We start from the raw sequence: 26,803 nt of genomic DNA, 5'->3' as shown, positions 1-26,803 counted from the left end.
TACCCCTCTCACCTTAAATGCATGCCCTCTGGTACTGGATCTTTCAATAATGGGAAAAAGATATTGCTTGTCCACCCTATCTATGCCCCTCATAATTTTATATGCTTTCAACAAATCACCCCTCAGCCTCCGCTGCTTCTGAGAAAATAGCCCAAGTTTGTCCAGCCTCTCCTGATAGCACATGCCCTCTAATCCAGGTAGCATCCTGGAAAACCTCCTCTGCACCCTCTCTAAAACCTCAATATCCTGCCTATCGTGAGGTGACCATATTTGGAGGCAAATACGATAAGTGCTTTCAAAAGGCTCTTAGATATGCACATGAATGTGCAGGATATGAACATTAAGTAGGCAGAAGGGATTAGTTTAGTTGGGGTTTTGATTACTAATTTAGTTAGTTCAGCACAACATCATGGGCCGAAGGGCCTGTTCCTGTGCTGTACTGTTCTATGTTCTAAAATTGCCAGAATAGTCTCAGTGTACTTTTATTTCCCAAACCTCAGGGTGAAATAAAAGAGCATAATCCGCCCTCCCCAAAAATCCTACGCTGTTTATAACCTGTCATCAGCGATAAAACCGTGAAATTGTTAATTCTGAATTATTTTGGATGGAGTTAAACACGAAAATTTATAACTATAAAATGTAATTCTGTCATAATTTTGAGAGCTCGTTTGGATGTATTCAAGGCTTTTATTTTTTTCTACTTAAATATTTACGACTCCTCACCGTTGATTTTTGTAAATTTGACCTTAAATATTTAACTGAATGAGTGCGGGATTTAGGGAACGTCCATTAACTCCTCACCACTACAAAGGTGTGTGAACAGTTTAGGAAAGATCAGAAACAGGACATTGCACACTTGTGTAAAAGCTGGTCTTTTATACACAGCCCCTTCTTTTCCAAGTTCTCTTTGTTCATTTTTTGTATGTTCCTAAAAACATCTGTGAATGGCACTTCCTCCAGACTTACTGAATTAAACGGCACCTGATGGAGGGTTCCCCCTGCTGTGAAAAGTCGCTGTGGGTAGGGCGAGGTTTCTAATTTTTTTGTTCTTTTGATTTTGGTGCCCAGTTGGGATCAGCCCCAGGGATTGTGCATCTGGGCAAACTTCCGGTTCCCTCAGGGTCCTAGCACCGGAAGTTCCGATTTGTAATACAAATAATCAATTGAAAGCATTTGTTGGGTTAAACGTGAAATAATTGCTTTTGTCTAAAACAAGTTTGACAATAAATTCAGAACACGACACTTTCAAATGTTGGAGCGAGAAACTAAGAACTCGACGGGTCGAACAGCATCTTTAAAGGGACAGTCAACGTTTCGGGTGCAGACCCTCCCCTGGACTGTCGGACGAGAGGGGAGAGAGTCTGTATGAAGAAATGAGGGGGGGGGGGGGCAAGAGTTGGCAAGCGATAGGTGGAACCAGGTGAGGAGGGGTTGACTGACAGATGAGGTCGGGTGGGGGAGGGAAGGGTGGAGAGACTGACAGCGGCTGCGAGGTGTTTAGTGGTGGCGACGAAGAGCTGCAGATGATGAAATCTGATAAGGTGGAGAGTGAAACCAAATATAGGAAGGAAGGATGATGGTTAGATGTGAACAGTGGAGGGAGGGGTAAGGGGACCCTGTGGAAGGAGTGTGTGGCCAATGGGCAGAGGGAGATAGGGGGCAGGGTAAAGAAACTAGGTGATATGGGGCTGGGGGATGGGGTTGGAGGAAGGGTGTATCAGAAAGAAAGGGACAGAGTCATAGAGGAGGGAAACAGGCCCTTCGGCTCAGCTCGTCCATGCTGACTGTTGCCCAGCGAGCTGGTCCCATCTGCCCATGTTTGGCCCATAGCCCTCTAAATCTCTCCTATCCATGTACTTATCTTGATGGCTTTTAAATGTTGCTAATGTGCCGGCCTCAGCCACTATTTCTGGCAGCTCATTCCAAATACGCACCACACTTTGCATGAAGAAGCTGCTCCTGATGTCCCTTTTAAATCCCTCACCTCTGATCTTAAGCCTGTGCCCTCTTGTTTTTAGTACCCCCTCCCTGGGGAAAAGAATGTGTGCTTTTACCCTGTCTATGCCCCTCATGATATTATACACCTCTATCAGGTCACCCCTCAAATCTCACATGTTCCAGGGAATAAAGTCCTAGTCTGCACAGTCTCTTTTTTTAATCCAAAATAGACTTTATTCATCATAAAAAAACAAACTATATACAACAATAAAACAGTGCAAACCTTTACATTCATGTATGGATCAATCATTCGTGTTACCTTTTCATATATAAAAAAACACAGCACCCATGCCACTTGTGGGGCTCTGGGTATCCTGTACTGAATGCCCCGACCGATGTGGGCCAGCGTGCCAAATGCCTTCTTCACCGCCCAGTGTACCTGTGATGCTGCTTTCAGCAAACTATGCACTTGCAGTCCTAGGTCCCTCTGTCACATAACACACCAACCATTCGCATAGGTCCTACCCTGGTTTGACTTTCCAAAACTGCAATACCCACATTTATGTGGATTGAAAGCCATTTGCCAGTCCTCGGCTCACTTACCTAGCTGATCGAGATCCCCCGTAAGTTTTCACAACCTTCTTCACTGTTTACAATGCACCTCCAGTATCCTCTCCAAATTTTAGTATCATCTCCAAACTTACTAACCATGCCTTGTACATTCACGTCCAAATCACTTATATAAATAACAAACAACAGAGGTCCCAGCACCAAGCCCTGTGGCACACCATTAGTTACAGGCTTCGACCATTGCTCTTTGATTCTTACCGTTGAGACAATTATAAATCCAATTAGCTATCTCTCCCTGGATCCCATTGCAATCTAACCTTGTAGATTAGCCTATCATGCGGGACCTTGTCGAAGGTCTTGCTGAAGTCCATATAGACAAAGTCCACTGCTCTACCCTCATCTATCCTTCTGGTTACCTCCTTGAACAACTCATGAGATTTGTCGGAGACAATTTCCCACGCACAAAGTCATGCTAACTATCCCTAATTAGACCTTGCCTATCCAAATGTTGATAGATCCTATCCCTCAGATTTCCCTCCAGTAACTTACCCACCACTGATGTCAGACTCACTTGCCTCTAGTTCTCTGGCTTGTCTTTGTTGCTTTTCTTAAATAATGGTACAACATTAGCCACCTACTGGTCTTCTGGAACTTCACCCTGATGGGGTTACACTATAGGCCTCCCAATGGCCAGTGGGAGATAGAGGAGCAGATATGTAGACAAATGATGGAAAGGTGTAAAAACGACAGGGTTGTCATAATGGGTGACTTTAACTTCCCCAATATTGACTGGGATTTCCTTCGTGCAAGAGGCTTTGATGGGGTAGAATTTGTTCATCGCATTCAAGAGCTTTTCTTGAAACAGTGTGTGGGTAGTCCAGCCGGAGGAGGGATCATACTGGACCTGGTATTGTGAAATGTGACTGGCCTTTCAGTGGAGAACATTTTGGCAACAGTGATTACAACTCCTTAAGTTTTAGGAGAGTTATGAATAAGGAAAAGTCAGGAGCTTGCGGGAAAGTACTAAATTGGGGACGGGTAAATTACGACATTATTAAGGCAGGAGCTAGGGGAGGTTAACTGGGAGCAGCTGTTATTGGGCAAGTCCACACCTGACGTTGGAGTTATTCAAAGACCAAATGATCAGAGCTCAGGACCTGCATGTTCCAGTAAGGAGAAAGGATAAGGATGGGAAAGTAAGGGAACTTTGGAAGATGAGAGAGGTTATGAATTCAGTCAAAAAGAAAAAGGAAGCATAATTGAGGTTTATGAAGTTAAAATCAGATAGGACCCTTGAAAGTAAAGACTGCAGGGAAGTGCTCAAGCTGGAAATGAGGAAGGCCAAAAGGGGCCATGAAATATCCTTGGCAAGTAGGATTAAAGAGAATCCTAAAACATTTTATACTTGCATTAAAAACAAGAGGATAACTGGGGAGATGGTAGTCTCGAGGATAAAGGAGGGAATTTATGCTTGGAGTCAGAGGAATCATGAGGTACTAAATGAGTTAATATTCACCAAGGAGAAGGACATAGAGGACAGTGAGAGTAGTGTGGGGCATGCTAATGTGCTGGGGCATGTTGAGATCAGGAAGGAGGTGGTGCTGGGTCTTTTGAAGAGCAGCAAGCTGGATAAGTCCCCAGGGCCTGATGGGATATATGTCAAGTTATTGACAGATGAAAGAGAGCATGTTGCTGGGACCTTGATGAAAATCTTTGTACCCTCACTAGCAATAGGAGAGGTCTCAGAGGACTGGAGAGTAGCCAATGTTATTCCTTTGTTAAAGAAGGGAAATAGGGATAATTCAGGAAGTTATAGACTGGTTAGCCTCACATCAGTGGTAGGGAAGATATTGGAGAGGATCGTTAGGGATAGAATTTACAAACATTTGGAGGAACAATGGCTTGATTTGGGACTGTCAGCATGGCTTTGTGTAGGGCAGGTCATGTCTTTCAAACTTGATTGAGTTTTTGAGGAGGTGACAAAGGTGATTGAGGGTAGGGCAGTGGATGTTGTCTACATGGATTTTAGTAAGGCATTTGACAACGTGCTTAATGGTAGGCTGATCCAGAAGATTAAGATGTATGGGATCCATGGTGACTTGGTAGTTTAGATTCAGAATTGGCTTGCTCATTGAAGACAGAGTAGTCATGGAAGGGTGTTATTCTGGCTGGAGGTCTGTGACCAGTGGTGTTCCGCAGGGGTTAGTGCTGGGGCCTCTGTTGTTTGAGATATGCATAAACGCAGATGGGTGGCTTCATAGGTTTTCAAACAACACAATAACTTGCAGGGTTTATTTGGTACATCCAAAAATTGATGGAGTTGTGAACAGTTTAGAGGGGCTGTCAAAAGCTACAGCAGAATCAGTTACTGATATGGGTGGAGAAGTGGCAGATGCAGTTTAATCCAAGCCAGTGTGCACTTTTGAATGTCAAGTGTAAGAGGAAAGTATGCAGTTATTGCCAGGACCCTTAACAGCACTGATGTACAGAGGGATCTTGGGCTGCAAGTCCAGAGCTCCCTGAAAGTGGCCATGCAAGTAGATAGGGTGGTAAAGAATGCTTATGGCATGCTTGTCTTCATTGGTTAGGGTATTGCATATAAGAGTCATGTTGCAGCTATATAAAACTTTGGTTAGGCCGCACTTGGGGTATTGTGTGCATTTCTGGTTGCCCCATTACAGGAAGAATGTGGAAGCTTTGGAAAGGGTGCAGAAGAGGTTTAACAGGATGCTGCCTGGTTTAGAGGGTACGAGCTATAAGGAGAGGTTGGACAAACTTGGATTGTTTTCTCTGGAGCATCAGAGGGAAGACCTGATAGGAGTTAATAAAATTATGAGAGGCAAAGATAGGGTAATAGTCAGAATCTTCTTCCCAGAGTAGAGGACATGCATTTAAGGTGAGAGGAAGAAAATTTAAATGAAATGTGTGAGGCAAGATTTTTTTTTATACAGAGAGTGGCAGGTGCCTGGAACGGGCTGCCAGGGATAGTGGTGGAAGCAGATACCATAGTGGCATTTAAGGAGGCTGTTAGACACATGAATGTGCAGGGAATGGAAAGATATGGATCATGTGCAGGCAGAAGATATTTTAGTTTAATTCGGCATTGTGTTCAGTGCACACATCGTGGGCCAAAGGGCCTGTTCCTGTGCTGTACTGTTCTATGTTCTAAGAGCAATATCTATAGTCTCATCTGTCTCCACTGTTAAATTTTGTCTTCCAAGTTGCATATTGGGATATTCATATATTCAATGGAAGGTACGGGATTGCTGGAATTATAGAAGTGTGCTTGTATGTCTGTTACACTGTAGCATTGCGAATCACGCACACGTAAACACATATATATTACATTAATGTTACATTGAAATGTATCAATGAAACAGTGCAATTGAATTTTTTTATTACATCCTGGTATTAGTCCCGTGTCCTACGGGTTGAGGAGGAATGTGCTTCTGTTCCAATAAGACTCTTGTTTTTCATCATTTTATGTTTGCATTGGGTTAAAAGTTCAAGCAAAAAAGTTAGTTCAATCATGTGGTGAACTCATGATAGATGATGACAAATTGTTTAAAATGTGTCCATGTAACAACTCAAGTTGCACTGCATCAGGGTCAAGTAAAAAAATAAGTAACAAAATATATTTTGGAAGTATTTTATGCATTAATAATCAGTTTGAAAAGTAACTGCACAATGCATTACTGAATTAAATGTATATATCAATGCTGTTTACTGACCACTGTGCCTAGAGTGTGTGCAGTGTGATCACTTTGTGTGCATGTATATTGATTGGTTATGTGTTTTAGCTTGCACTTGATTTAATTTGAAATATACACATACTACTTTTTTTTAACATCAAACGTTTAAAAGTGGCTTAATGTTTCAGAAGCCATCTGTTCCAATTATTATTTTAACCAGTTTGTAATTTCTTTTAAATAATCTATTTAATTAGAGCTATTCCTGCAATTTTTGAAAAAATTGAACTTCCTGCTTCCAGAATCATTGACGAACAGCAAATAAAATAAGGGGCACATTCAGAGATTTTACTAACTTGTTGTGACATTTTGTGGGATGGTCAGCATCAATGATGTACTTCAAAAGTGAAGCTCAAACCTGTACGATCAACTACAGCAGTAAGGCACTGATTGAAACAAATGCTATTTTACAAACACTTCATTATCTCAGTCCTGGAGACAGGGAACACACAGAAGGAAATGTAGAGTTGTGGAAATTACAGTACAGATGGAGACATCATTTGGTCACACGCCTACAATGTACTGTCTCTGCTATTCTCAGCCCTACTTTCTATTTACATATTGCTAGCAGGGTTCTAATGCTTAAGTATTTTTCAACGCAGAGCTGAGTTTTTCATTGCAGAAGATGTTGGATGTGTACTGGGACAAACAAAAAAAGTACCAAATTGTCAAGGTTTTTGACTATGGGTACATTACAGCTTTGATGCAGGACATATTACCCGATGGCAAACAAAATCAAATCGTCTTTATGACCTCCCTCCCCACTTCAGCGTACCGCAATAATTAAGCCAATTATACCATCCTACCTTTGTCATGCGTAAGATCAGCTACATTGGTACAAGCTGGGAATCAAACCTAGTCTAGAGCTCAATTGAATGCTGTGTTCACATGCTGGAACAGATCCATGCAGCACCTTGTGCTAATATAAACAAATACTAGCAGTATGACTTTACTGAATAATACTGGTGGTTCTGGTTGCAATGTCAGGTGAATGGGCAGGAATAATTTACAAAAATTAGGCTGGGGTAACTCTACACTGTTTTGAAATCTGATGATATCATTTGTACTAAGAAATAGTCTTTGAACAATATGTCAATTATAAGCTGAAAGGAAATTACTATGTCATTAACCTAAAGTTAATATTCAAATATTTGTTTTTAGCCATGATAGTATTGCTGCCTTCATGTGTCCCAATGTGGAAAATAAACAGGTATTAACCAAGACAAATCATCATCATTCTGATTTTACAGACCCTGTTTGAATTTGGCCTTATTTTGTGTTCCTGTCTATCATGTGGTGGTGCAAATTTAGTTTTTAAGTTTGCTATTTAAACTAGAATTTTGGATTCCAAATTTACACAAGGAAACACTATATCTAATTCCCCTTGAGAATATGGTGGTGAGTCAACTTGTTAAACCACTGCAGACTATCTAGTGAAGTGAGTGTAATCTAGGGAAAATCTTTGTAAAAATGCACCATGGAGAAAGCAGTTCCTTATTGATTTAGCTTTTTGAATGAAAATGTAGTGGAAGTGATGTGGATTCATGAACCAGTTGGAATTAAGCATCTGGAATACAGTTTTCATTAATGTCTTGTTTTGCACACGTTTTTCTTCACTGACTGTATAATTTATGTATATAACCCATATCTTCCCCTCAATCTGCATAGAGATGGGCAAATGGTATTAGTGATGATAGGCAAAATGGTCAACATTGACGTGGAGGGCTTAAGGGACCATTTCTATGCTGTACAACTTTATGACTCTTCAACTCTATAGCTTCGGTTGATCTGGGATATTTGCAGTTGTCCTGATTTGCTGCACTGGCATTCTTTACTGTAGACTGTCAGAGTATAATGTACCAATGGTGGAGGCAGCCGATGTGAGAAGAGTCTTTCTTGCAAGAACATCAATTTAACATCTTTCCAAAATGCCTGGGGTGGGGAGAGAATCCAGTTTCAGTATAATTCACACAGTTCACTCTTTTTATGGACCATGCATGTATCTTATTGACGGATCTTTTTGAGGTCTCCATTTCCCCTTACTCTCTCAGAGTGTCATTCTGTTATCTTAAGTAAAGATTAGGAAAGGCTCATAAAACACTGAAATAAAATTACACAGTTAGCATGTGTTCATGAAAATAGTTGTGCTTTTTTTTAAAAAAAACTTTTGTGTTTTGATAGTTGAAGGTCATGTCATGGTGTGTGCCAGTATCTTGATTTCTGAAGATAGTACTGTATTGAAGAAGTTAGTAACCGTCCTTGGTGCCACAAAATGGAATTAAATTGGCTTTTATAATGGTACGTTGATGCAGGCTAGAAACAAGAAATAATATTCTAGGTTTGAATACTGTACCCAATGTTGGAAGATGGCATCATTTTCTATTAAAAAAATATACATTTTGTTTTGTATTTTAATGTGTGGACTAGAGCAAGTATGTTGAGTAGCACCTCCATGATATTTTGGACTATAAGGCTGAGAAAAGCTCTTTGTGTCCTTAGTTTAGAAAACAAAAATTTTATATTTCAATTGAATTTGGACAAGGAAAGAAACGTCAAACTTGCATATGCTTATTTTATATTTTATTAATCCCAGTCCCTTGCTTGTGTTAAATTATTTAGTAAGAAGATCCGTAAGTGCATTGGACTCAGTGTGACAGAGGAGATGGGATTTAAAGAATGCATTATGTCTGAAGTCTTCAACCAGTTGCTGCACTGGTAAATGTACATGAACCCACAAAGTTGAAGAGTAGGAGTGTACCAGCTGGTTGGGAAACTGCCTTATACCATGGCCAGGCCATCATAACTGAACACAAATCCCCACCTTGCACCCCAACCTCACACCTGTTCCAACTTCTTGCCCAATCTTGAAGCCAAAGTACAAGGAATTTTAATTAAATCAGTGTTTATGGAATTGTGTGTCTTGAAGCTGTGGTGAAACAGTCAGAAATTCCACATCTACAATGAGGTTAATTCAGTACTACGTTCCCTATTTATTTCCCTCAAATGCTTTAACTCCATGGACAATGTTCCCTGACCACCCTGTGGTCTGGCTAGAGTGCAGTTTAGTAGGTGCTGGTTTTCTTCCAATTTTGTGTCTGCAATCAATGTGGATTCACGATTCATCTGGGAGAACCACCATAGTCAAGCCTGGCCACTTACGTCATTGCATCCGTGTGAAAGTTTTCAGGTGTTTTATGCCTTGCAAGTCTAGTTGAAATAGCAATTGCTCATTGGACTTTTTGCCATTGACTTGATGGGCAAAACTGATGTAACAAGCTTGGGTTTACTTCAGTTTACCAGCCAAGAACCAGATTGAGAGATCTTGCTTTCTGTCCTTGATGAACGATTTTACAGTTGCCCAAGAGTTGCTCAGCTAGGTTCCATATGAGGTCAGTGATTTCAATACTTGGTATCCAGTGCATTCATTTAAGGAAAGGATGACTCATCATTTGATTGAATAGCAGGTTTTTTTTATTATCAACCCTTTTATTCCTAAACTGCTGAGATCAACGTGGGGTGCTGTGTTACAAGCCTGCAGCTTGCCAAGGCAGACCATCAGTCAAGTATTACTGTGATGCAGCAAAGGACCTGCAGCAGACAGAAGTATCCATAACTATATGAAGTTCAAGGTACTTGCCTATATTTAATAATAGCAGCACATGTAGATCGTAGAATCATAGAAAGTACAGCACAATACAGGCCCTTCGGCCCACAATGTTGTGCCGACCTGTAAACCTTGCCTAAGAACTACCTAACCACTTCCTCCCACATATCCCTCTATTTTAAAATCCTCCATATGCTTATCTAGCAATCTCTTGAATATGACCAATGTACCTACCTCCACCACCATGCTCCCTCCCAAGGCAGCACATTCTGTGCCCCAACCACACTCTGGGTTTAAAAAAAACCTCCCTCTGATATCTCCCTTGAACTTCCCACCCATTACTTTATAGCCATGCCCTCTTGTATTGAGCATTGGTGCCCTGGGAAAGAGGCAGTGGCTGTCCACTCTATCTAATCCTCTTAATATTTTGTACACCTCTATCATATCTCCACTCATCCTCCTTCTCTCCAAAGAGTAAAGCCCTAGCTCCCTTAGTCTCTCCTTATAATGCATACTCTCTAAACCAGGCAGCATCTTGGTAAATCTCCTCTGCACCCTTTCCAATGCTTCCACATCCTTCCTATAATGAGGCGACCAGAACTGGACACAGTACTCTAAGTGTGGTCTAACTAGAGTTTTGTAAAGCTGAGTCATTACCTCGTGGCTCTTAAACTCGATCCCATGACTTATGAAAGCTAACGTCCCATAAGCTTTCTTAACTACCCTATCCACCTGTGAGGCAACTTTCAGGGATCTGTGGATATGAACCCCCAGATCCCTCTGCTCCTCCACACTACCTAGAATCCTGCCATTAACTTTGTACTCTGCCTTGGAGTTTGTCCTTCCAAAGTGTACCACCTCACACTTCTTCGGATTGAACTCCATCTGCCACTTGTCAGCCCAGCTCTGCATCCTATCAATGTCCCTCTGCAATCTTCGACAGTTCTCCACACTATCCACAACACCACCAATCTTTGTGTTGTCTGCAAACTTGCCAACCGATGGGCTAATAGGGTGTCCTATGAAGCAAAAAAAACAGTATATATGCAGTTGGTTTGAATGGTCTGTACCTGTACAGTGCATTCTATATAAAACTAATATGCCTCATGCATATCTCTGGTCTTGTATTTTAAGTGATTGCATCAACATTTGGTGTGGTAAGTGTGAAGGTTTTGAAGAACAACAATCAGCAACAAAAACATAAAATATCAGAACTTCTCAGCAGGTTAGTCAACATTAATGGAAAGAGAAACAGTCAATATTTAGGGTCAATCACTCTGGAGTTCTCTCTCCACAGATACTGCCTGACCTGCTGAGTATTTCTGATATTTTCTGTTTTTGAATCAGAAGGATAATATTTGCATTCCCTCACTGGGTATCTGCAAAAACTCAAACTGTATTTTACATCGCAATAAGAACTTCACTGTTACCTGCATGTCCCTGAGCTGGCATTTAGTTGCAGTAGATGACCTGACTATTGGAAATACAACATGCACTTTATTGTATACGTAGTAGGGTATTGACGAGTTTCCATGGGTAATATCACAATACACTTGGTAATATATTAAAGTTTACCCAATAGTTTAATATCTGCTATGAACAACTGAACTAATGATTGACTAAGTAAAGAGCATTCCCATTTGTATGTTACTCAGTAAGCTGATTCCTGGACTTGTATTGCATAATCATTACCTTCTATTTACATCACCCTTGGTTTATCTAAATGAGTACCCTTTTTATAAAAGCCAGCACAAGATGATCATTAATGATTGTGGGTTTCTAAAGTATAGTTTATTTTGGGGGGAAAAAAAACCATCAACAACTATCAAAGTAACATTTGTCACTTCTAAACCACACCCTGATGTGCATTGTTCCTAGAAAACTTGTTGAACACAATGGTAAAGTCCTATACTTTGTTCCAGTTCCCTTCTTTGATCAAATGCCATCCAAGAGTTGAGAGAGGGCTTAAATGAGGTTTTAGAAACAGTGCAGTGAGGTTGGTTAAGAATTCATGCCCCAAAAAGACAGGAAGATAAGTCACAAGATACAAGGAAAGACAATCCAGGAGTACGCAACCCTGGATGACAAGAAATACTGAGGCTCTGAAGAAAAAGGAGATATGCTTTAGGTCGAGGATTGTTTTTCAGACTGGAGGCCTGTGACCAGTGGCATGCCACAGGGATTGGTCCACTGTTGTTCATCATTTATGTTAACGATTTGGATGAGAATGTAGGTGTTATGGCTAGTAAATTTGTGGATGACACTGAAATTAGTGGACAGTGAAGATTACAATGGGATCTTGATCAACTGGGCCAGTGACTGAGGAATGGCAGATGGAGTTTAGTTCAGAAATATGAGGTGTTGCATTTTGGTAAGGCAAACCAGGACAGTACTTGCACAGTAAGTGGTGGGGCCCTGAGGAGTGCTGTAGAACAGAGACACCTAGGGGTGCAGGGACACAATTCCTTAGTGTGGTGACACAGGTGGAGTGGTAACGAAGGCGTTTAGTATGTTTGCCTTCATTGGTCAGGATATTCAGTACAGGAGTATTGTGTACAGTTCTGGCCACCCTGTTATAGTAAGAATGTCATTAAACTGGAAAGGCTGCAGAAAAGATTGAACAGGATGCTACCGGAACTCTGGAGTTTGAGTTAAGGAGAGAACGTAGAACAGTACAGCATGGGAACAGGCCCTTCAGCCCACGATGTTGTGCTGAACTAATTAAACTGGTAATTAAACTAAATACCTAACTAAACTAATCCCTTTTGCCTACACAATGTCCATGTCCTTCCATTCTCTGCACATTCGTGTGCCTGTATAAGAGCCTCTATTGTATTTGCTTCCACCACCACCGCCTGCAGAGCATCCAGGCACGTATCATTCTGTGTGTGTAAAAAAAAAACTTGCCCCACACATCTCCTTTGAACTTGCCCCCTCACACCTTAAGTGCATGCCCTCCAGTGTTAGATAGTTCAATCCTGGGATAAAGATACCAGCTGTCTAGGCCTCTCATAATCTTATAAACTTCTATCAGGTCTCCCTCAGCCTTCGCTGCTCCAGAGAAAACAACCTAGTTTGTCTAACCTCTCCTTATAGTACATGCCCTCTAATCCAGGCAGCATCCTGATAAAACTCTTCTGCACCCTCTGAAAAGCCCCCCAAATCCTTTCTATAATGGGGCCACCAGAACTGAATGAAATACTTTAAATGTGGCCTAACCAGAGATTTTTAAAGCTGCAACATAACTTCCCAACTCTTAAACTCAATGCCTTGGCTAATAAAGGCAAACATGCCATATGCCGCCTTTACCACCCTATCAACCTGTGCAGCCAATTTCAAGGAGCTATGGACATGGGCCCCAAGATCTCTCTGTATGTCAACATCGTTAAAGGTCTTGCCATTAACAGTGTATGGTCCCTTTTGCATTTGATCTCCCAAAGTGCAACTCCCCACATTTGGCCAGCTCAAACTCCATCTGTCATTTCTCCTCCCTTATCTGCAACTGATCTATATCCCAATGTATTCTTTGGCAGTCTTCTATGCTATCCACAATGCTACCAATCTTTGTATCCTCTGCGAACTTACTAACCCACCCATCCACATTTTCATCCAAGTCATCTATATATATCACAAACAGCAGAAGTCCCAGTATGGATCCCTGTGGAACACCACTAGTCACTGACATCCAGCCAGAATATGTCCCATCAACCACTACCCCCTGTCTTCTAAGGGCAAGCCAATTCTGAACCAAAAATGGCCAAATCACCATGGTTCCCATGCATCTCAGTCTTCTGGATCAGTCTACCATGAGGGATCTTGTCAAAAGCCTTATTAAAATCCATGTAGCTGTAGATAAGATCCACAGCTCTACCTTCATCACCTCCTCGAAAAACAAAATCAAGTTAGTAAGACATGACTTGCCCTGCACAAAACTATGTTGACTGTCCCTAATTAGGCCATAGTTTTCCAAATGCTTATAAATCCTATCCCTAAGAATCCTTGAGGACATTTTACCCTGGTGCATGGGAGGCTGGAGGGGTGACTTTATAGATGTTTATAAAATCTTGAGGGACATAGATGAGGTGAATAGCTGCAGTCTTTTCTTCAGGGTATGGGAGTCCAAAACTGGAGGGCATAGGTTTAAAGTTAGAGGGGAAAAATTTTAAAGGGACCTGAGGCACAACTTTTTCACACAGAGGGTGGTGTGTATATGGAATGAGCTGCCAGAGGAAGTAGTAGACGTGGGTACAAATACTTAATTTAAAACACATTTGGATAGATTCATGGATAGGAAAGGTTTAGAGAGATATGGACCAAATGCAGGCAGATGGGACTAGCTCAGTTTGGCAAATCATTCGGCAAGGACAAATTGGGCCTAATGGCCTGTTTCCATTCTGAATAGCTTTATGACTCTCTGACTCTAAGGGGCATACTTAAAATCAATGAGAAAGGAGGAGAAGGCTAGTGGGATTTGGACAGAAATATGTTGCTGGATGATGCATTGAGGCAGGGCAGCACAATCATGAAGAAATTTAAGATGAGGAATGTGAACACATAGAATAAGTGCAAGATCTGTATTTTCTACAAATTGATAATTCAGGAATAATAATTTTATAAATGGATTGTAAATAACTTGGAAAAAGATATGCAAAGTGCTATTCAAAATAGAGTCATGGGATCTTCTACTTTCACCTGCGAGAACATAGGGTACTTGTGTTCAAGTCTTTCTACAATGGGATTCAAGCCACAGCCTTTTGATGTAGGCAATACTCCCCAGTGAGCCACAGCTGACATTAAAAGGCTTAGAGTTCTCATTGTGTTGGCCAACATTCTTCCTTGAACCTACACAAATGAAATTACATTATCTAATGACTCATCTCATTTGTGGGATCTTGTGTTACAAATTAATTGGCAGCTTTATCAACATAGCATTGACAGCACTTAAAAGTTGGTCTTTTTAATGATGCTTTGCAATATCTGACACAAACGATGAAGGCCTATGCAAATAAAAGATCTTCTAATCTTGCTTTTGTGAACAAGGGAAAAAGCTCAAACTAGTTGTACTGTGAACACAAAGCAAAGTGTAAAAAGTGTAACTGCTATGAATCGCATTCACTGAAACTTCTTTATTGATGTTTCTATAATTGATTAACTATGATTGCAGTAGTAAAGAAGTTCTGTTAATTACAGAACTCATATTTCCACTAGAAGCACAAAAGAGCCATTAAATAGCTTTGTGTTTTCTTGAGCATATGTTCCAAAATCCATGTGCACTGATTAATACTGTACCCTGTATTATTGAACTGGGCTACTTGTGCACTGATTATCAGAATCAGGTTTATTATCACTGCCATATGTTGTGAAATTTATTGTTCTGCGGCAGCAGTACGGTGCAAGATATAAAGATTTAAAAATTACTATAAGTTACAAAAATAAATAAATAGTGCAAGAGAGGAATAATGAGGTAGTGTTCATGGGTTCATGGACCATTCAAAAATCTGATGGTGAAGGGGAAGAAGCTGTTCCTGAAATGTTGAGTGTGGGTCTTCAGGCTCCTGTACCTCCTCCCTGATGGTAGTAATGTGAAGAAGGCATGTCCTGGGTGGTGAGGGTTCTTAATGATGGATGCTGCCTCCTTGAGGCACTGCCTCTTGAAGATGTCCTCAATGACGGGGAGGGTTGTGCCCATGATGGAGCTGGCTGAGTCTACAACCCTCTGCAGCCTCTTTCAATCCTGCACATTGGAGCCTCCATACCAGGCAGTGATGCAACCAGTCAGAATGCTCTCCACTGTACATGTGTGGAAATTTGCAAGAGTCTTTGGTGACAGACCAAATCTCCTCAAGCTCCTAATGAAGTAGAACTGCTGGTGTGCCGCCTTCATGCTTGCATCAATGTGTTGGGCTTAAGATAGATCCTCTGAGATGTTGCTGCCCAGGAACTTGAAGCTGCTCACCCTTTCCTCTGCTGACCCCTCAATGAAGACTGGTGTGTGTTATCCCGATCTCCCCTTCCTGAAGTTCACAATCAATTCCTTGGTTTTGTTGATGTTGAATACAAGTTGTTGTTGCGACACCACTCAACCAGCTGATCTATCTCACTCCTGTGTGCCTCCTCATCGCCATCTGAGATTCTGCCAACAATAGTGGTGTTATTGAATTTACAGATGGCGTTTGAGCTGTGCCTAGCTGTACAGTCATGAGTGTAGAGAGAGTAGAGCAGTGAACTAAGCACACATCCTTGAGGTGCACCTGTGTTAATTGTCAACGAGGAGGAGATATTACTACCGATCCGCTCTGACTGTGGTCTCCCGATAAGGAAGTTGAGGATCCAGTTGCAGAGGGTGGTACAGAGGTCCAGGTTTTGAAGCTTATTGATTAGTATTGAGCGGATGATGGTGTTGAATGCTGAGCTGTAATTGATAAACATCAGCCTGATTTATATTTTGCTGTTGTCTAGGTGTCCAAAGCTGAGTGGAGAGCCAGTGAGATTGCGTCAGCTGTAGACCTGTTGTGGTGGTAGGCAAATTCCAGGTCCTTGCTCAGGCAGGAGTTAATTCTTGCCGTGACCAACCTCTCAAAGCACTTCCTCACAGTAGATGGGAGTGCTTACCCTGTACTGCTGTATTACTGTACCCTGTATTATTGAACTGTGCAACTTGTGTCCTGATTATTAATGTCCCCTGTATTGTTGAGCATGATTGCTAGTGCAATGAGTATTACTGTCTCCTGTATTACTGAGCAGTGCCATTTTCTTTGTGGTTGAATTTGTTACATGCAATTTTCCATTTGGGGTTCTTCATGTACATATTCATGATCTATGATTCAAGTTGCTACATCTTCCAATGAGAGGAAGAAAATTTACAAAAAAGATATCTATTATGATTGTCCATGGACACTTTGAAAGGGAACCTGGCAGAGTCCTCTTGTTGGGGATTCATGTTATGAACATAGCTTGAGGAATGAAAAATGTAATTTATAAGTAATATGTGGAGTATGTCATAAAATCTGGGGCGTTTACTGGCATTTCCTACAGGTTCAGACTCCTTGAATTTTGGATTGGAATAAGTACTTATTTTTTTTTATTCTGATGACTTCTGGGATTATTGTCCATGTTCAGATCTACTATGGCTTCATCAACTTAAATGTTGTGGTAAAAGCCCATAGTGCTGAGGCCCAACTGCATTCTACCTGACCTGTTTTAGACCATGAGGTCTAATTGTCAAAATACAGGCCAGTTGGATCTGAATTGCCGTTGAACAAAGTAAATTGGTGATTGCTTGTAGGCTCCGAATAAGACCAAAACAATCACCAATAATTTTTCTTTCTCTGTTTAAACATTTCTGCTGCTTTGAAATGGTATATTTGAAGTTTGACATCTGTCTTCCATGTATAACTTATTCCAGCTGACCCTTCATTTCCTGTGTGAGTACATATGTGTCACTCAATTTTTTATATAGTCAAGGTGAGTTGGTTGTGTAAGATTTTTTTTAAAGCAGAGATTGAAATGCAGTGTATGAAAATATTTGTCAGGGAGGAGGAACCATAGAATTGTTACAGCATAGGAGGAGGTCCTTCTGCTCATCTAGAATGTGCTGTCTCCTGGTAGAGGAATCCTGTCCGCCCCATTCTCTTGGTCTTTCTCTATGGCTCTGCAAATTATTCTCCCTCTATCCAAACAAATCCCTTTTGAAAGTACTGATTAGTTCCATTTCTGCCACCCTTTTAGGCAGTGCACTTCAAATGAAAACCCTAAAAGGGGACTGGAGTGGGGTAGAGTTGTAGTGTTAAGGTGAGGTAAGATTAGAAAGTAAAGGATGAAAGGCAAGATGATAGTTCAGGATAGCAATATGGACAATGATAAAGTGTTTCAGGTGGGACAAAGGGTACAAACAAGAAAGTGCATCTGAAAATAGGGTCAAAATAGGGAACATATGACAAAATTTATCTGAATGCACACAGCATCCATATTATGACAAATGGATGCCACAAATAAAATCAAATGGGTATGATCTGATAGCCATTAAAGACATGGTTCCCATGTGACCAAGCCTGGGAGCTGAATAAAGCGTTCTGTAGTGATTGAAGAATGAATTGTGTGTGAAGCCCAGTCAACACTTGTGCCGCTACTATGCTATTCATACATGTCAGACATAGAGATAAATCTGTGCTTGTACAGGTATAGTTTATTGCCTGGTTTTAGCCCACATTTCCTATAGATGATTGCTTTGTAAGTTGAGAACTCTTCAGGGATTGCGTCCCATATTGTCAAATTCACCAGGACAGCAAAGGGATGATGGTGTAATTAGAAAAGGGTTAAATGATACCAACTTTTGGTTTAGTATCAGGCTGGTTTGAGGTGCTGAAATAGAAATGTAGCAGGATTCAATGTCAGGAATTTTATTTTTCATTGGCAAATAGGGGCAGCACAGTCGTGAAGCTAGTAGAGCTTTCTCAGTTTTTATCTTGACTTCCACTGCTCGCTATGTGGAGCTTGCATGTTCATCCTGTTACTGCATAAGTTTCTCCTGGGTATTCTGGTTTCCTTCCAAAGATGTGAAAGTAGGTAGGTAGAAGGGGGGGGGGGGGGTGGAAGAGGAGGAGGAGGGGGGGTGGTGTGCAGAGTGAGGGGTTTACTGCCGGAGGTGATGTCCTTGACTCATAGAACAGCATAGCAACACAGCTCAGCTTGTCCATTGCCAACCTTGGTGCCCACCAAACTAATCCCACTTGCCTGCATTTGGCCCATAACCCTCTAAACCCCAACTATCCATGTACTTATCCAAATGTTTGTTATTGTACCTGCCTCAACCACTTTCTCTGGCAGCTCATTCCATATATGCACCACCCTCTGCATGAAAAGTTTCCCCTCTGGTCCCTTTTAAGTTTTTCACCTCTCACCCTAAACCTATGTCCTCTAGTCTTTAGTTCCCCTTCCCTGGGGAAAAAAGGCGATGTGCATTCACCCTATCTATTCCCCTCATGATTGTACACACCTCTAAGGTCACTGCTCAATCTCCTGTGTTATGAGGAATAAAGTTCTGGCCTGCCCAACCTCTCCCTATAACTCAGGTCCTCCGAGTCCTGGCAGCACCTTTGTAAATCTTCTCTCCACTCTTTCTTGTTTAATGATGTCTTTCCTATAACAAGGCTACCAAAACTGTGCACAATACGCCAAGTACAGACTCACCGATATCTTGTACAACTGCAACATAACATCCCAACTCTTGTGCTTAATGCCCTGACTGATGAAGGCCAGTGTGCCAAATGCCTTCTCCGCCACCGTCTCCCTATGATGCCGCTTTCAGCGAACAATGTACTTGTACTCCTAGATTCCTCTATTCTACAGCAGTCCCCAGGGTCTGACCATTCACTGTACAAATCCTACCTTGGTTTCACTTCCCAGTATGCTTGCACTATTGGTTATAGAGTTATACAGCACGGAAAGGGGCCCTTTGGCCCAATGTGGGCATGCCAACCAAGATGTCTTCCTGGAGGTCCCATTTGCCTGCATTTGGCCCATATCCCTCCACCCTTTTCTCTCCATATACCTGTCCAAATATCTTTTGAACATTGTACCCACCTCTACCCCTTCCTCTGGTAGTTCATTCTACATACCCACCACCCTCTGTGTGGAAAAAGTTGCCTTTCAGGTCCCCTTAAAATATTTCTCCTCTCACCTTAAATCTATGCCCTCTAGTTTTAGACTCTCCTACCTTAGGAAAAAGACTGTGACCTGATGTGTGCCCCTCTTGATCTCCTTTGTTCAAGAAGGGAAATAGGGATAATACTGGAAATTATAAGTCAGTGTGTCTCATGTCAGAGGGAGAGAAGCTATTGGAGAGGATTCTTAGGGATAGGATTGATGAGAATTTGGAAATGCATGGCTTACATAGGGACAGTCAGCATGGCCTTGTGTGGCGCAGGTCATGTCTTACTAACTTGATTGAGTTTTTTGAGGAGGTAACGAGGGTGATTGATGAAGGTAGAGCTGTGAATATTGTCTACATGGATTTTAGTAAGGCTTTTGACAAGGTAATCTTCATCCAGAAGATTAAGATGCATGTGATCCACAGTGACTTGGCCATTTTGATTCAGAATTGGCTTGCCCATAGAAGACAGTGGGTAGTGGTCGATGGGTCTTATTCTTGCTGGAGGTCTGTGACTAGTGATGTTTCACAGAGATCTGTACTGGGACTTCTGCAGTTTGTGATGTATATAAATGACCTAGATGAAAACATGGATGGGTGGGTTAGTAAGTTTGCTGATGACACAAAGATTGGTGGCATTATGGATAGTGTAGAAGGTTGCCAAAGGATACAGTGGAATATAGGTCAGTTGCAGATGGGGCGGACGAATGGCAGATGGAATTTCATCTGGTCAAGTGTGAGGTGTTGCACTTTGGGAGATCAAATGTGAAGGGAAAGATCACTGTTAATGGCAGGACCCTTAACAGCGTTGATGTAGAGGGATCTTGGGGTCCAAGTCCATAGCTCTCTGAAAGTAGCTGCATAAGTTGATAGGATGGTAAAGAAGGCGTATGGCAAGCTTGCCTATTAGTTGAGGCATTGGGTTCAAGAATCAGGAAGTTACGTTGAAGCTTTATAAAACTCTGGTTAGGCCGCATCTGGAGTGTTGCATTCATTTCTGGCCTTTCTATTATAGGAACGATGTGGAGGTTTTGGAGAGGGTGCAGAAGAGGTTTACCAGGATGCTGCCTGGATTAGAGGGCATATGCTATAAGGAGAGGTTGGACAGATTTAGGTTATTTTCTCTGGAGCGGCGGAGACTGAGGGGAGACCTGACAGAAGTTTATAAAATGATGAAAGGCATAGATAGACAGCTGGTATCTTTTTCCAGGGTCAAAATGTCTAATACTTGAGGGTATACATGTAAGGTGAGAGGGGGTAGGTTCAAAGTAGTTGTGGGGGGCAAGTTTTTTTTACACAGAATAGCTGGTGCCTGGAATGCACTGCCAGGGGTGGTAGTGGAGACAAATATAATAAAGGCATTTAAGAGGTTCTTAGGCACACGAATATGCAGAGAATGGAGGGATATGGACCATGTGCAGGCAGAAGGGATTAAGTGTCAGTAGCTTAATTAGTTGGGCACAACATCGTGGGCCGAAGGGCCTGTTCCTGTGCTGTGTTGTTCTATTTTCTATGATTTTATAAACCTCTATAAGGTCACTCCTCAGCCTCCTACGCTCCAGGGAAAGAAAGCTCCAGCCTATCCAGTCTCTCCTCATAACTCAAGCCCTTCAGACCTGATAACATCCTTTTGAATCGGTTCTGCACCCTTTCCAGCTTAATGACATTCTTCCTACAGCTAGTTGACCAGAACTGCACACAACACTCCAAGTGCAGTCTCACCAACATCTTGTACATTTTTAACATGACATCCCAGCTCTTGTACTCAATTCCCTGACCAATGAAGGCAAGTACGTCAAATGCCTTTTTTACCACCCTCTTTAACTATATCGTCACTTTCAGGGAACTATGTACTTGTACCCCCTCAGTCTGGGCCCTGCCATTTACCATGCAAGTCCTACCCCGAGTTAACTTATCAAAATGCAACACTTTGCACTTGTCTGAGTTAAACTCTATCTGTCACTCCTTTGCACACTTTCCCAGTTGATCTAGGTCCTGTTGTAATCTTTGATATCCTTCTTCAATGTCCACTATACCACCAACTATGGTGTCATCTGCAAACTTACTAACCATGCCGCCTACATTCTCATACACATTGTTAATATAGATGATAAGCAACAGAGGACCCAGCAACAATTCCTGTGGCAACCACTGGTCACAGGCCTCCAGTCTGAAAAACAACCCTCTACTACCACCGTCTGACTGCTACCACCAAGCCAATTTTGTATGCATTTGGCTAGCTCACCCTGGATCTCATGTGTTCTAACCTTTCAGACCAGACTACCATGCGGGACCTTGTCAAAGACTTTGCTAAAATCCATGTAGACAACATCTGCCCTGCCATCATTGATCTGCTTGGTTACCCTTTCAAAAACTCAAATTTGTGAGACACGATTTCCCACACACAAAGCCATGTTGACTATCCCTAATCAGTGCTTGCCTTTCCAAAAGCAGATAGATCATGTCCCTCAGAATCCCCTCTAGTGACCCTCTCACCACTGATGCTAGTTGCACCGTCCTGTGATTCCCTGGCTTGTCCTTGCAACTCTGTTCAAGAAAGGCTCAATGTTAGCCACTCTCCAGTTTCCCAGTATCCTACCCATAGCTAATGATGACACAAGTACCTAGCCAGGGCCTTGGCAATTTCTTCCCTCCCTTCCCACAATGTCCTAGGATGCACTTGGTCGGGCTCTGGGGATTTATCCACTTTTATGTGCTTTAAGACTGCCAGCACCACCTCTTTTGTAATGTGGATATGTTCAAAGATGTCACTATCCTCTTCCCTGAATTCCCTAGCTTTCATGACCTTCTCCATGGTAAATACAGATATATTCATTTAAGACCTTGCCCATCTCCTGTGGCTTCACTTGTAGATGACCACACTGATCCTTAAGGGGCCCTATTCTCTCCCTAGTGACCTTGTGCTCTTATATGGGGGGAATAAACTAGGGTATGGTAAGATTAGTGTGCTGGTTGGCACAGACTCAGTGGACTGAAAGACCTGGTTCTGTGCTATATCTCTCTATGACTCTCTCTATTTTTGCATTTTGTGCCCTGACATCTATATCATTCACATTTTAATGAAGGAAACCAGTTTGGGAAGAGGGGACTTTCTTGATGTGATAAGCATTGATTTTAACAGAAGACATTGTGTATTTAGAGTTTACTTGTTGAATTGCATAAATTCATAAATGTGATTGCCCATCTAACTTGACAAGAAGTTGGATCTGAACCTGAATTGGCTGCAGGCACCTTGAAGAATTGGCCTTTTTTGTTTCCTTTAGGCAAAGCAAGAACCAATTATTTTTTGTTTCCTAGAAAACTTTCAGAGCTGTGGTTGGGTCCTGTAACACGATCCATTTGTATTGTATTTATTTTTCCAAACCTGAGCTTGCTCACATTGTATATGGAATTCTTTTCAAACATTCCTGCAAATCATGAGAGCTGCCACTTAAGGCTGGAATAACAAGAGGTGAAGGAATTCACCCATTTATTTTCAAAAGCATGAATGACTGTTACAAAGACTTTTTCTCTGAACAACCCTTAAAATGAAATGAAATGAATGTTTCTTCTTGTTGGAATAGATCCTAGAAAGATTTTACAATTAAATTGTATTGCTGAAGGAATGCATTGCTTGTGTAATGAGGTCTCTGGGGTGAAGGAAGACATGCCAAATGCCACTCATTAGGAACAGCAACCATTTAAAATCACAGTTAAAGAATGTGCCCTGTATTGATGTATATTGTACATCACTGTGTATTTAAGCACACATTTCCAATGTACCATTCCCACATTCTGGTGCTCCTAATGCTTCTCTTGTTTGGACAGCTCTAGGAAGTTGGGTCCCAAAAGTTACAGCATTGTATGTGGGGAAGCAGACATGGAAAATATGGAGACACAAGACACAGCAGACACTGGAATCTGGAACAAAAACAAACTACTGGAGGAAGTCAGCAGGTTGAGCAGTGTTTGTTGGGGTGGGGAGGAATTGTTCATGTTTTGGGTTGAGATCCTGCATCAGGACTGAGAGTGGAGAGGGAAGGTAGCCAGTGTTAAGAGAAGAGGAGGGGTGAAGCAGAGGCTGGTAAGTGATAGTTTGATCATGGAGGGGTAGGGGACGATGGGCAGAAGCAGCCAGGTGGGGGAGGAGAAGGGCTGTAATTGGGAGATGGACGCAGACAAGGGGGGAAAAAAGGCAGATGGAGCCGGGATGGTTGTGCAGGGGAAGGGTGAAGGTGGAGTCAGAAGCTAGAGGGTGATAAGTGGTGCCACAAAAGCTACAGGTGTTGGAACGTGATATATAATGGGAAAGATGAAGGGAGGGGATCTGGTGGGTGAAGAGGGTCCTCTCAATTTCACTTGAATCATTTCTGACACTTGTGACCTTTTTTTCTGGATCTCTCTGTCTCCATCTCAGGAGACAAACTATCCACTGACATTTACTATAAACCTACTAACTCCCACAGAGACGACACCTCTTTACACCCTGGCTCTTGTGAGAATGCCATACCTTTCTTCCAGATTCAGTCTCTGCTGCATCTGCTCCCAAGGCGAGGCCTGCCATTCCAGGACATCTGAAATGTCCCCCTTTTTCAGGAACCGTGGCTGCCCTGCTACTGTAGTTGATGCAGCTCTTTGTTTCCTGAACTTCTGCTCACACTCTACCTCTCCAAACAGAACAGAGAGAGAGTTCCCCAGTCCTCACCTTTTACACTACCAGCCTCCATATCCAGCACATGGCAACTTTCCTACTTAACATGATAGAATTTTGTTTTCTCTGGAAGTTTATTAAAGAGGTTAAGACCTACTGAATTTGATGATTATTTCATGGAGTGAACTTAGTGCTCAGGTAGGGAATACAATTGTCACCTTGAGAAGGAATGTATAAATGAGTACTTCAGTCAGGGAATCTGAAGAAACAGCTCAGTATTTCCTCGACAAGCAATCTGGTTAAATAAAGCATTGCCAATCTTTGCTTTTTGATTACAAGGATTAGAACATAGAACAGTACAGCACAGGAACAATCCCTTTGGCCCAAGACGTCTGTGCTGAACATGATGCCAAAATAAACTAAATCTCTTCTGCCTGGTATATATCCCTCCATTCCCTGTATATTCATGTGTCTACCTAAAAGCCTTTTGAATGCCACTATTGTATCTGCCTCCACCATTACCCCTGGCAGCCTGTTCCAGGCACCTACCTCTCTCTGTGTACAGGTACATATATATAAAAAAACTTGCCCAACACATCTCCCTTAAACTTAGTCCCTCTCACTTTAAATGCATGTCCTCTCGTATTTGACATTTCTACTGTGGGAAATAGATTCTGACTGTCTATCATATCTATTCCTCTCGTAATTTTATAAACTTCCATCAGGTCTCCCCTCAATTCCAGTGGTCTTACTTTAGCTTTGTGATACTTTTTCTAACTCTGTATATCTCTTGAAAGCGTCAATTGCCTTGCCATCTATGACCTTTTTAGAATGAGAGTTTCAGATGTCTTCTCCCTTTGTCTATCCTCAATGTTTCAGCCCTTATTTTAAGGCTTTTTTTTCACTCAAGGTTTTTCCTTTGGCAAGACATAGTTTATCTGAAATTATTGATCTGGCACTTTTATCATCTCAATCAGCTCACTGTTCAATCTTCTGTACTCAAGCAAAATACAAAGCACGTTTACACAACTGATCCCTTCAATGCTTGGGCCACTGGAAGTAAAACCACACAGGATATGTGGGTTGCAAAGAATGAGCCAGGGTACAAAATTCCCTTGCAGACACGAGATGGCAGATGCTGGAATCTGCAGCAACGAACAATCTGCTGGAGGAACTCAGCGGGTCGAGCAGCATCTGTGGGAGGAAAGAAATTGTCAAATTGGAGGAGATGCATGTGAACCTTTGCCTCACCTGGAAGGACTGAATAGGTCCCTGAAAATACTGATGCAGGGTTTCAACCTGAAACATCAACAGTTTCTTTTCACCCACAGATGCTGCTTGACCTGTTGAGTTCCTCCAGCAGACTGTTGCTACAAAATTCCCTTGTGTATGCAACACCTTTATGTAGTAAACCACCCCAAGGTGCTTCACAGAAGTATTATCAATGACACTTCAATACCTAGATATTAGGTTAGGTAATCTAAAGCTTGATAGAAGAGGTATGTTTTTAAGAAGTATTTTGAAGGGGATCAGAGAGACGCATGGGTTCAGGAGAACTCTTTCTTGGGTTACTAGTCACTTAATGCTGTCAGCACACTAACTGTTGCTCCAAAGAGTTAAATGCATCCTGCACAGAAGCTTCCTTGTCAAACTGAAAACAAAGAGTTGCATTTACATTGTGCCTTTCATGACCTCGTGTCCTAAAGCACTTTACAGTTAATGAAGTACTTTTGAAATGCAGTCATTGTAATGTAGGAAGCAGGCAGCCAATTTGGAAACAGTAAGCTCCTCCAGAGAGCAATGTGATAATGATCCAATAAGTTGTTGGTTGAAGATAAATATTGGCCTTGAGACACAAAGCATAACTTTCTGCTCTTCTTCAGGATAGCACCATATGTACAGTGGAGAGAAGAGGTGGGACGTTGATTTGACAACTCATTCAAATAATGGCACTTCCAATAATCCAGTATTCAGTATGGAAGGTAGAAACACAGCTTGGGTTGGATATCACAAACAGTCTGCTGGAGGAACTCAGTGGGTCAAGTGGCATCTGTAGGGAAAAGAATATTTGATGTTCCAGGTCAAGATCCTTCATCATGACAGGGAGTGGAGAATTCCCAGAGTCTCGACCTGAAATGTTGACAGTTCCTTCCCCTGCCCACAAATGCTAGTTGACCCTCTGAGTTCCTCCAGCAGATTGTTTGTGCTTTAGATTCCATCATCTGCAGTCTCTTGCATCTCCTTGGGTTAGATGTCCATGTGGGAATTGATCCTGTAACATTTTGCCTCTGAGGCAAGAGCATCACTAACTGGTTTGTGTTGTTTCAAGCAAAGAAGGCAAAGCTTTGTTTTTACTTGAAGGATCCAGATGAACCACATCACAAGGCTACACTAGAGACTCAGTGCAATGTTATGTTGCAGTATTTGTATGTTTACAAGCACAAATGGCCCACTTTTATTTTCATGGCCACTGCCCATTTAAATCTGAGTTAATTTAGTAAAATATAGATCTTCCAATTTTATACAGTCACCAGCAGTGAGCATACCTCCTTGGATATTTATGAAATGTTTTTAAGAAACCTGTGTTGTGGAAAGTTTTAATGAAACTGTCTTCATGACTTTTGTACTGAGAAAATCACAGA

At 41.8% G+C, this 26,803-nt stretch overlaps 1 protein-coding gene across 4 annotated transcripts in view; it reads left to right on the top strand.

Moving 5' to 3' along the window:
* The window catches only part of sik2a (salt-inducible kinase 2a), a 253,352-nt gene that overhangs the window by 13,145 nt on the left and 213,404 nt on the right, over positions 1–26,803 (top strand). For 2 of the 4 annotated variants that reach the window (XM_052040108.1, XM_052040109.1), the window contains exon 2: positions 16,321–16,379. The exons of 1 other annotated variant lie outside the window; for it this stretch is intronic. Coding sequence is in view for 1 of the 3 variants with exons in the window: in XM_052040107.1 (XP_051896067.1) it covers positions 23,375–23,467 (93 nt within the window). In the remaining 2 variants the exon portion in view is untranslated. Of the gene's footprint in view, positions 1–16,320; positions 16,380–23,338; positions 23,468–26,803 lie in introns of all 4 variants that reach the window. One more of the 4 variants, XM_052040107.1, reaches the window with a different exon arrangement.

The sequence above is a fragment of the Pristis pectinata genome, chromosome 27 (genome assembly GCF_009764475.1).
Source record: "Pristis pectinata isolate sPriPec2 chromosome 27, sPriPec2.1.pri, whole genome shotgun sequence".
NCBI classification, from domain to species: domain Eukaryota; kingdom Metazoa; phylum Chordata; class Chondrichthyes; order Rhinopristiformes; family Pristidae; genus Pristis; species Pristis pectinata.
This window is presented reverse-complemented; position numbering and strand designations above follow the sequence as displayed.